The 11,134-nt window shown below is 49.2% G+C and overlaps 1 protein-coding gene across 1 annotated transcript; it reads right to left on the reverse strand.

Annotated features, from left to right (window-relative positions):
* Nucleotides 1-1,128: 1,128 nt before the first annotated feature.
* Nucleotides 1,129-8,772, reverse strand: KRT84 (keratin 84; the record flags this gene model as incomplete). Its single annotated transcript, XM_079774167.1, has 9 exons — nucleotides 1,129-1,478; nucleotides 2,725-2,756; nucleotides 3,205-3,425; nucleotides 3,925-4,050; nucleotides 4,213-4,377; nucleotides 5,303-5,398; nucleotides 6,151-6,211; nucleotides 6,830-7,038; nucleotides 8,275-8,772. 9 exons carry the CDS (start codon nucleotides 8,770-8,772, stop codon nucleotides 1,129-1,131), a joined length of 1,758 nt encoding a protein of 585 aa, XP_079630293.1.
* Between the last annotated feature and the right edge of the window lie 2,362 nt (nucleotides 8,773-11,134).

Consider the following 11,134-nt stretch of genomic DNA (forward strand, 5'->3'; position numbering starts at 1 on the left):
GGGTAAGAGCTGGGACAGAAAAATGAGGAGGCCCCTGCAGTGATGTGGGGTTGGACCCAGGGAACAGATGGAAGGGTTCACCTTGGTCAGGAGGGCACCACTGGGTTGCAGGGCAATACCTGGAGAGAAGTGGGATGCTTGGCACTTGCTTTCAGAGCCTTTGCTATATGTCTTCTCTCCCTTGCTGAACTGTAAGCCCCTCCAGGGAAGGGTCTGAGCCCTCTTTTCTCAGTACCCACTCTGTCCCCAGGATACCAGCCTCTGCCCAAGTCCCAGGATGGAGTCTAGGAGGCAATCTTCCCATCCCCAGCATGATCCAGAAGGAGAGGCCAGAGTCCTAGTGATGTTAGCTTGGCAAGTTTATTGAAAACCCAGGAACACAAAGAGCAGTACAAACAGGTGCCCCAACCCACCCCAGGCCTCCCTGGAGCTTGCAGAATAAACCCTCCTGCAGCGGACAGGGCTGGGCCTCCCTCACACCAACAGTTGTGTGGGGTGTAGCAGAGCTCACCCACCTAATGAGCTCACATGCTGCAGAGGTAAACCAACAACCCAGGAAAAGAAGCAGCCAGGACTTATGCCCCTGGAAGAAGAACCATCTCAGGGTACTGAGGGGTCCCCTGGGACATCAAGGACTGTGGATCCTTCTGATCGGGAAACTAGGAAAACCCCTTCTCCTGCCGGGGAAAGGAAGAGGAAGGAGGCCAAGGATGGTGGCCCAGCTGCAGTATGGACAGTCAACTTTTCATTCTCCAAACTAGTCCAAAGCTAGGATGGCCATGGTGCCCAAAGACATTCTTTTTGGCTTTGGACTGTGCCTATTCTCCCCAGGCACAGATTTTTGTAATTGTATCAAATCTGCATTTCTTGAGCTGTTCAGCTAGATAGTGAGGAGTGATCCAAAGGAAGGACATTGGGAGTCAGGGAGAAACCTGTCTGGATGGGGTTGCTGTTGGAGCATCTAGGCAGAGAAGAGGATCCCCCAGAGGACACAGGTTGGGCAGAGCCGTGTCCCTTCCTGGTAGGAGGGGAAGCCCTTCCAGCCCAGAGCTCAGGCGCCTTGGGGACAGAAGCAGGGGGACACTGAGATGGTTCTTCCCAGGGCAGTGGCTGGCCGGCCATAGGCTCTCAGTACTTGGTCCGGCGGGAGGTGGTGGTGGACACGAAGCGGACGCTGGAACCTCGGCTGCTGCGGCCCCCACTGCAGCTGCTAAAGCCACCCTCGGTGGGCAGCGGGCAGGGGATGCTGGGGGCGCAGGGGGTGCAGGACTCTCTCATCAGCATCGAGCCTCCCCGGGAGCCTGTGCTGAGCAGATCCCCGCTGCCCATGACGACCTGGGCCCCACCCAGGCTGGAGCCACAGACGCCACCAGAACGGGTGCTACTGCCAGAGAAGGTGACTCTGCTGCGGGAGAGGGTAGAGCTGGAGACCAGGGGCTCAGGCCCACACACCAGGCCACCGCGGGAGCTGCTCACGGCTGTAGGAAGGAGAGATCATCAGTGAGGCTGCGTGTCCTTCATGCTCCCTCTGTGGGGTGGGAGGTCAGGGCTCTGGGTGGAGGTGGTCCCTATTGTCTACACAGTCAATACCCACTTCTCCTTCTCTTGTCTGGGTGACTCAAAGGCCGTGACTCTGCTAGTCAAACATTCAGAGTAAATGGAAGGATTCAGCCAATACCCCAGATGTTTGTGTAGAGCCATAGGTTGGTTCTCATTTATTTCTGGCCAGTCACGCTGGTTTTGCTGAGGATAGTGAGCTGCATTATCCAGACAGTGGGAGCAGTAGCCTTTATAGACCACCTGGCTTCTGTCTCCCAATTACTCCCTGCCCTTCAGTGGTTCCCACATACCCCCCCCCCCCCCGATAAGAGTCCCTTGTCAGTTCTGCTCTGACCTCTGCTCAAGCCTGACTCCTGCAGAAAGCCATCCTGGTTGCCCACCCCTCTTGGTGGGCATGAAGGGTCATCCAAGCACTTGCCGCTCTGACCCACCCAGGTTACACTCAGTTCCACCCCACATCTGTGTGTATTGGTGCTTTTGGAGTCAGAGATCTGGGTTTGAATTCTGGTTGTGCCACTGACTATGTGACTTCTGGCAAACCACGTATTTTCCCTGAGTGAGTGAAAGGGGGTTGCCAGTGCCTACTCCTCTCCCCAGGGCTGCTTTGAGGGGTAGGCTGACCGTGGATAGGACTCATCTTCTCAAGAAGATTATAAATCTAGAGGCAGGGTCTGGGGCTCACCTTCTTTGTGCCTCCACCCTGCAGTGCCAATCATGGTGCCCTGCATGCATTGGGCACAACCAATACTTTGTCTGCAGCAGCAGCAGCAGCAGCAGGGGGGCTTCCATTCAGCTTTGTCCCATCCCCTGCCATCAGGGGTATAGGGAACTCCCTGGCAGATGCCTTTCATTCCTCCCCTGGCTTTTGTCCCTAAAGGACAAGGCCACTAAAAACAAAAGGGCTGCCATTCTTCTGGAACCCTCTCCCACCCAGGAGGCCCTGCAAACCTGGGTGATTGCATACCCTGGGCAGGGCAGGCTCAGGGGAGAGCTCAGACCTCCAGTAAGGGGATGCTCTAGTCCAGGGGCCAGATGGTCCCTCTCCCCTGACTGTCCTGGCCAGCCCAGCCATGGGCTCCTGACCCCCATGTGGGCCTGAGTTTAAAGGAAATTTGAAGGGCACCAGGAGAGAAATGTGTAGAGGAAAAGACTTCAGTTTCTTACATATGTTTACTGGTCCAACACCTTCGCAGATCCTGGAGAGAGAAAGAAACAAGTCAGTTAACAAGTAGCGTTGTTCTCTGAAAACCCGCTTGCTCAGAGAAGGACTTCCAGTGGACCAGTGGTTTATACCCAGCTGTACAAGCATCTAGAGAGCTTCAAAAAATGACATGTTCCTAGACCCTACCCCAAAACGATTTAACAAGCTAACCAAATCTTTTAAACGGGCTAACCACATCAAGCAAAACTCCTTTTCTGATGCAGCCTGTCTGCAAACTTGCATTTAGGAGGCACAGACTTAGAGTCACCTTCTAATCCCTCGCCAGGGTCAACCCAACTAATATTTGCAGAAAAGGCTCCCTTACTCCTAGAGATTGATATTTCAGCAGTTCATCACCTGGTCACTGTCCTCCTCTCCCCCGCTAATTAGTCCAGATGTCCAAGTCTGACTTCATTCCCTCTTGGTGCCCTGAGAGCACTCACCGGATCTCCTCGCCCTCCAGCAGGCGCCTGTAGGTGGCGATCTCAATGTCCAGGCCCAGCTTGACGTTCATCAGCTCCTGGTACTCGCGCAGCTGCCTGGCCATGTCCTGCTTGGCCTGCTGCAGGGCGCCCTCCAGATCTGCCAGCTTGCATTTGGCATCCTTGAGGGCTGCCTCACCCCGCTGCTCCGCCTCAGCCACTGCGGCCTCCAGCTTGGCCCGCTGCAGGGAGGGCAGTTAGCTGGTGGGTTTTGGCAGAGACTAGGGGATCCCCAGGTGGGGCTGGAACACTGCCCCCCTGTTAGTGGGGACACAGCCTGGTGCCAAGCCAAGGATGGAGCCCATGTGGCTGCTTTCTTAGGGACTGTGAACCTGCAGTTTGATGTCACCAGAAGCGAAGCATTGCTTTTCTTCAGTTTATAACCCATTGACTTTGCACTTCCTGATATCTGCTGCTCCAAGAGCTATGGGCTCCAGGGTGTAAAACTATTATTTCCCCTCCACCTGCTCCTTCAAGTTGACCTCAGGCCTTTTCTTCTATATGGGAGACCCTCCTTTCCTCCCACATTTTCCTCTCCCAGGAAGTCTTTTGGGACTAATCCCTCCATTCCTCCATTGCTGGGTCCTGATGGTCTCCCCTATGTCATCAGACTTGGGGCTCCCCAAATTCAGAGCCCTGCTTCTCCTTCCTCTGGGGCTTTCTCTATTTTCCTTTGCCCACCTGAGCCTTGGCGTGCTCGATCTCTGTCTTCAGCCTCTGGATCATGCGGGTCAGCTCATTGATCTCATTCCGTGTGTTACGCAGGTTGTCACAGTGTTGGCCAGCTGTCACCCGCATCTCCTCATACTGTGGGGTGGGGTGGGGAGAGGGGGATGTTCTGAGGGCTCAAAGGTTGGATCAAGACCACAGCTTTGAATTGGGGTCTCACACCTCCATGGGGCCCACTTGGTTGTACATGAGTCTCACCCCAAGGCTACCTACACCCCTTCCCAGCCTGCCTCTGCCCACCTTGGTCTGGTACCAGGCCTCAGCATCCGCCCGACTGCGCCTGGCAACCTCTTCATATTGGGCCTTGATTTCGGTGATGATTCCATCCAAGTCCAGGTCCCGGCTGTTGTCCATCTTCACGATGACCGAGGTCTCTGAGATGTGTGACTGCAGCAGCTGGATTTCCTGTGTTGGAGGATCAGTAAGAGAGAGAGACTCAGAGTCCCATCAGTGGCCAGGATGCTGCCACAGGGTCCCCAGGATGTGGTGTCAGGAGCAGAGAGCATGGCTCGTTCAGAGCAAAGCAATGGGGCAGGCCATTCAAACCAAAGGTGAAGAAAAAGGCATGGCCAAGAACCACTTCTGTTTGACTTTAAACTCTTGTTATGTACTCAGAGACATCCCTTTACCACCCTAACTTTTGCTTAGGTGAATATTAAAACCATGGGGCCCTAGGATTTAGGTGAAGAGGAGTGAGAGCTATACTAGGGATACACTTTTCTTTGTATTATCCTCCAAGTGGCTGTGCCATTCGTGGATTATTGAGAGCTGACAATATTTTAGAACATGATGGTCTAGGAATTTTACACTCCAAGTCCTTAACAGAACCAGGGGACATGGAACTGGCCTGTGAGGTGAGGGCTCCAGAGGGAGCTTTCTTTAGCATTTTCACTCAGAGCCAGACATTCAGCTCTGGCTGGGTCTGTATCAGACAAACAGACCATTTATGAAGCAAAAGAGAGCTAGTTCATTTGGCTAATTAGGTCAAACACAATTTTTTTTTTTACACCTCTCCTAGCAAATCAGTTTTCCAGAGTCTTCTGATCAATAGATTGAAAGTGATATTCCTAGACCCTGATCTGGATTGGTCAAGAAGGGGTTGTAGCATAGATCCAAGAAGTTTATTCATAGATCTGAGTCAGGCTGCTGAGAAGCCTGCTTACCTAACCTTCTCCACTGGTAGATGCATTGACATATAGAGGATATAGATTTGAGTGGGAGGAAAGATGTATGACACCAAATGTTGGAAAATGTGCCAGTTCAGGGGAAGCCGCCAGGGAGTCCAGGATAAGCACTGATCTCATAAGGCTGAGAGGGGATGAGCCCTTACCTCCATGTATAGGGTTTTCAGGAAGTCAATTTCCTGAGCTAAGGTTTCCACGTTGGCCTCTAGATCAGATTTATTTAAGAAATTTGTATCCACATCCTGCATAAAAGAGAGAAGGATAAGATGCACATTACTTTGCACTGTTTAACCCCCTCACCTTGGCGGAGTCTGGGGATGGGTGGGAAGAGGAGACCAGTCCCACAGGGCCAGGCCAGGCTATGGGACGGGTGGTAAAGTCACTGGGCGGAACTGCAGCTCAGTGACTGTGGCTCTTCTCCTGCTGCAGCGTAAACACTCCCCCGGGGCTGCTGGACCTCTCCTGATGCTTATTTAGAGGCAAGGAGAATCTGGATAATCCAAGGCATCTAAATAATAAAAGGACATCTAAACAATTTAACCTGCCCTGACTGGTTGCTCAGTGATTAGAGTGTCGGCCCACAGACCGAAGGGTCATGGGTTCAATTTCCGGTCAAGGGTGTGTACCTCAGTTGTAGTCTGGCCCTGGTTGGGATGAGGGCAGGAGGCAGCCAATTGTGTCTCTCTCACATCAATGTTTCTGTCTCTCTCTCTCTCTCTCTCTCTCTCTCTCCCTTCCTCCCTCTTTACCTCCCTCTCTCTTCTCTCCCTTCCACTCTGTCTAAATATCAATGGATTAAAAAAAATAATCTAACTGATCTTAAATAATCTGAGACCAAATTAGAACTTTGAAGGGACCTGTGTGACCTTAAGGGTTCCCCTTTGTGTGAGTGGTCTGAGATACCACAAGGATGCCTGGGGAGTTTCCTGAGGGATCTCAAGGACATTTGCCTGTCTGGAGGAGAAGTTGACCTGGACTTATTGCTTTCCCTTACCTTCTTCAGAGTCACAAACTCATTCTCAGCATTGGCCCGGAATTCCACCTCTTCTTCGTACCTGGATGATTAGAATTAGGAGAGTGAGTTCTCATTCTGAACTGAGAGCCAATGACTTCCAACTTCCCAGTGAGCCTCTTAAGACCGCTCTGCTCCACCCAGGAGTACAGCTTCCTGTTGTCCCCTAGATGTTTTTAGCCACTCTGTCCTTTCTTTAAGACCTTACATGAACCAGTAGCCCCCAGTTTCTCCAAATCCCTTTAACTTTCTCAAATAGGATGTGGGGCCTGAAAACCTGGCCCATTTCTTTGCTCCTCTGCTAGAAAAGATTTAGAGTCATTGCACATGACCAGAGAGGAAGTAGGACCCAACTTGTTGCTGAACATGGTCACTGTTCTCACAACCAGAGGGCTCTTTTATTCTGGGGCTAACTCACCCATTTCCACAGTGAGGATTAGGAAAAAAACATGCCCGATTCCAAGCCTCCTTTTTCCTTAGGACCTATGGAGGGCCTCCTCCTACTCCCTTATATATCACTGCCCCCACATCTGTCTACAGACTGGGTATTGAAACCGGCATTCAACCCTGATCCTTCCAGCTGCTCTCATCTGAGCTTGGCTGCTGCTTTAGGGACCAGCCCATGCCTGTCCTTGGTCAGTGCGGTCCAGATGCCACTCACTTCTTCTTGAAACCTTCAAGGACATCCTGCATGTTGTTCCTCTCAGCCTCCAGACGGGCCCGGTCGCTGCTGGCTGCATCCAGCTGCCTCTGCAGGTTGGTGATGTAGCTCTCAAAGAGGGGCTCCAGGTTGCTCCTGGCACACTTCTGCTCTTGGAGAAAGTTCCACTTGGTCTCTAGAAGCTTATTCTGCTGTTCCAAGAACCGCACCTAAACCCACAGGGGCACAGAAAGGGCAATTGAAGTACTTGACACAGTCACTTACATGCCCACCAGTTCTTCAGATGGTCAGAAATGACTCTCAACACTGTGGTGACATTGTTTTCTCCTCTGTTGACATTCATTCCTCTTCTAATTCAGTAGAACATGGAAGAGCAGGCCTGTGACCCCCTCTTTGTGCTCAGCCAGGCTCAGCTACAAACAGAGGCTTTTGGACCAAAGCACCTCAGGACCATTTATCCTTCTGCTCTCTGAAAAAGGTGTAAACCAGTTCACTGGGAAGTTAGAAAGATTGATTCTGCCTGAGCTGGGGTTTGCCTATGCCTAAAAAACTGATGCCAGGCATCCGGGCAGGAAGTGAGGAGCAGAGTAAAGTACGTTTGGGGTAAGATATGTCATTAGGAGGTGGGAATTCTCAGGTCAGAGGTCATACCCATCATCCCAGATATTCCATCAACTGAGACTTATAGAGCTGGAGGAAAACCTAGGGATCATTTGCTCCAACCCCTCATTTTAGATGAGGAAACTGAAAAAGCTCACAGAAGTGAGTTTCCAATCTCAGATGCAATCAGAGCAGTCCCACTCCATGGAGACATGGTTTGTGGGATGTCAGTTCCACATCATTGTTCCTCTCACCAGCCTGAAGATCAGGACCACCTGTGGTGGTTCCCCACTATTTCCTTCAATCTAGGCAACTGGGCTGAATTTGGATACCTTATGTGGAGGTATGAATTCTTTGTTTTCTACAAAAATTACTCAACTCCATTATCCAGTTTCCTAAGCCTGGTCATATGTGGCCACCCAGCCTCAGGAACTGTGAAAACTTCAAAGAGAGCATGAGGGACTCAAAGGATAAAACCTGTTAAACCTATATCAGGCAACACCTGGCCTAAGTCCTACTGTTTCCAACCAATCTGGGAGATAGTTCTAAGTGACTAGGTAGTAGGTCTTAGTTTGTCCAGATGCCCTCAGAATTGGCTGGAGATTCCTCTTTCCTCCAAAAGATGCAACCTCTGTGTTAGTCTAGCCCACCATGCAGCGTTCCTCAGGCCCATCCTTGCTCTGCAGCAGAGTGATCCGGAAATCATACTGCAATGCCTTTGGTTGACACCTAAAGGATCTTGGGGTCAAGGTCAATGCCCTAGACCTGGGCTATTTCTTCTTAAGGGAAAGAACACCCCATGCATTTTAGCTTTTATCATCCCAGACCCAGGGATTGAACTGTACCTTGTCGATGAAGGAAGCAAATTTGTTGTTGAGGGTCTTGATTTGCTCCTTCTCATCTCGCTTCACCCTCTGAGCATTGGGGTCAATCTCCAGGTTGAGAGGGGTCAGCAGGCTCTGGTTAACAGTCACTGCTGTGATAGATGGGGCTGCTGGGACTCCAATTCCTCCAACTCTGTAGCCAAAGCCAGGGCCACCAAAGCCATAGCCAAAGCCACTGCTGGCTCCAAACCCTAGACCAGCACCACACCCACCACCAGCACCAAAGCCAACTCCACAGTGGATGGGACGAGAGCCTACAGCTGCTATCCGGGGTGAGCATGATCCATAGGTGATGACGCTCCGACTACCAAAACTGCCAAGGCCTCGGAAGCTGGACCCACTCCTGCAGGAGATGGAGCTGGCTCGGAATCTGTTCAGGTTCTGCGGGGCCATTGCTGAACAAGAGCTGAAGTTGCCCACACGGCGACCAGAGCTGACTCGGTAGGAGCGGCAAGACATGATGGCTTCCTGGATGAGAGCAAAGCAGCAATTGTAGAGTGTGGGGTGAGCTGGAGCTGGGAGTCCCTCTGAGGCTAGTGGATTCCTCTCACCCCTTTTATGTGTGTGGGGATCTGAGGATTGGCCCCATAAAAATGGAAAAAGCCATTTGGAGGCATTTATGAGCTTGGGTAGTTAGCAGAAATTCTTCATGCCTATAACCTCCTTAACAATGAGCTAATCTCAGGCACACCTGTTCTCTTTAGGATTAGGGCTATAACATCAAACCCATAAATATTAAAAACGCATAAACACATAAACATTATGGTCCTATTTTTTCCCACAAGTCCACCATAATTGCCATTATGGGGATATTAATTTGCTTTGGTCATAAATCCAATAGACTTTTGCATTGCAAATGTGGCTAACCACCAGAAAGTTAGGATGGTGATAGCTCTAAAGTTAAGAGGCTCACAGGGATGCATCTATATAGACATATCCCTTTAAAGAGGTGGGATGTGCAGAAGAGAAACAGTATCTGCAGAGCTCCAACTAAGAAATAATATGGCGCCCTGGCCGGTGTGGCTCAGTTGTTTGGGAGTTGTCCTGTGCACCGAAGGGTTGCCAGTTCGATTCCTGGTCAGGGCACATGCTCGGGTTTCATGCTAATGTTTCCCTCTCACATTGATGTTTCTCTCTCCCTCTCTCTCTAAAAAGCAATAAAACTATTTTTTTAAAAAGAGAAAAAAAGAAATAATATGGCAAGAATACAGTTTATTGCATTTCTGTAGATGAATTAAATAGTCCAAAAACCTTTAGCAGTGTTTTATCTATCCTCTATGATCTGGTTGGCTGTTTACATAGGAGTTCAATCTTCAGTAAAGCTGTTAGTGTACTGTAGACACATGCTTAATTTGAGACACTCAAAGGAGATTCATTCATTCATTCATTCATTCATTCATTCACTTACTCACTCAACAATTATCAGGTGCCTACTCTGTCCCAGTCAGTGTGCTTGGTACTGAAGGTACAGAGATAAGAAAGATGGTCTCTGCCCTCGTGGTGGTGTTGGAAGATTAATCTTGAGGACTTCTGTCGCATAATTTGAGGCCAAAGCACACCAATAATTTGGCCATTTATCTGTGTGGAAAGTCAGCCACATGTTTGAGCCCCTCCACCCCAATACACATGAGGGCTCATCAATAGCTCTGTTTATGCAGGTTCCTTTAATTATTGATGAATTTTTGGTTAGGATAGAGAGACACAAGCAATAAGTATCAATATAGAAAATGAAAAGTTCTAAGCAACTGTATATTGTTATCATTGTTATCAATATTGCAGATATTTCAGGACCCAGAGGCAGGTGTTTACCTTTTTTATTCTAGCGGGTGACATGGTTGGTCTCACCTGTCTTACCTGTGCCTGGAGGAACTTGTGCTTAATTGGACACTGGAATTTTGGGGGATGCTTGGGATTCTACTTGGAAGGGGATGTGTGCTTTTGACTAGAGCTCCTTTCTTCCTTACTAACCTCTATACCTTTTCTTTCCTTATTGCATTAGCTACGGTTCCAGTATGATGTTGAAAAGTAGTGGTGAGAGGGGACATCTTTGCTTTATTCCTAATTTTAGTAGGAAAGCGTCAAGCTTCTCATCATTAAGCATGCTATTAGCTGTAGGTTTTGGGGTAGATATTCTTTATCAATTGAGGAAGTGCTCCTCTATTCCTAGTTTACCACTATTTTTCATAGGCCCAGTTACCAGTTATATGTCTAATGGGAGAAGAAGCAGACAAATAATAACAAGAGAATATTTCTTGTGAAGATTATTAATGACCTCCATGTTGCTAAATTCAGTGCTCTGTTCTCAGATCTCATTTAACCTGATTTATTAGCAAGTATTTGATATAGTGGATCATTCCTTTTCCTTGAAATACTTTCTTCTTTTGGTTTCCAGATAGCACACTCTCCTGGTTTTCTTGCCATATTACTGGCTGCTTCTTTCCAGTCTTCTTAGCCAGTTCCTTTTCATATCTCCAACCTATAGACACTGTGGCACTCGTGGACTCAGCCGTTGTACCTTTTCTCATCTTTATCCATACTCATTCCCTTGGTGAGGTCATACAGCTTCACGACTTTAAATACTATCTATCCACTGATGACTGCCAAAGGCATATCTTTATCCTGGACTTCCGCTCTGCACTCCACATGTATACTTTGATCAATGTCTCTATTTGGATATCAAATAAGCATCTCAACTTTAATATCTCCAAAACTGTTCTCCCAAATGTTCATGCTACATATGTTCCAACTTGCTAGGCTCACTCCCCCTGCGGTAGCTCAGGCCACAAAATCCGAGAGCCATCCTTTATTCCTCTGTTTTCTC

Source organism: Cnephaeus nilssonii, assembly GCF_951640355.1.
Source record: "Cnephaeus nilssonii genome assembly, chromosome: 6".
NCBI lineage: Eukaryota > Metazoa > Chordata > Mammalia > Chiroptera > Vespertilionidae > Cnephaeus > Cnephaeus nilssonii.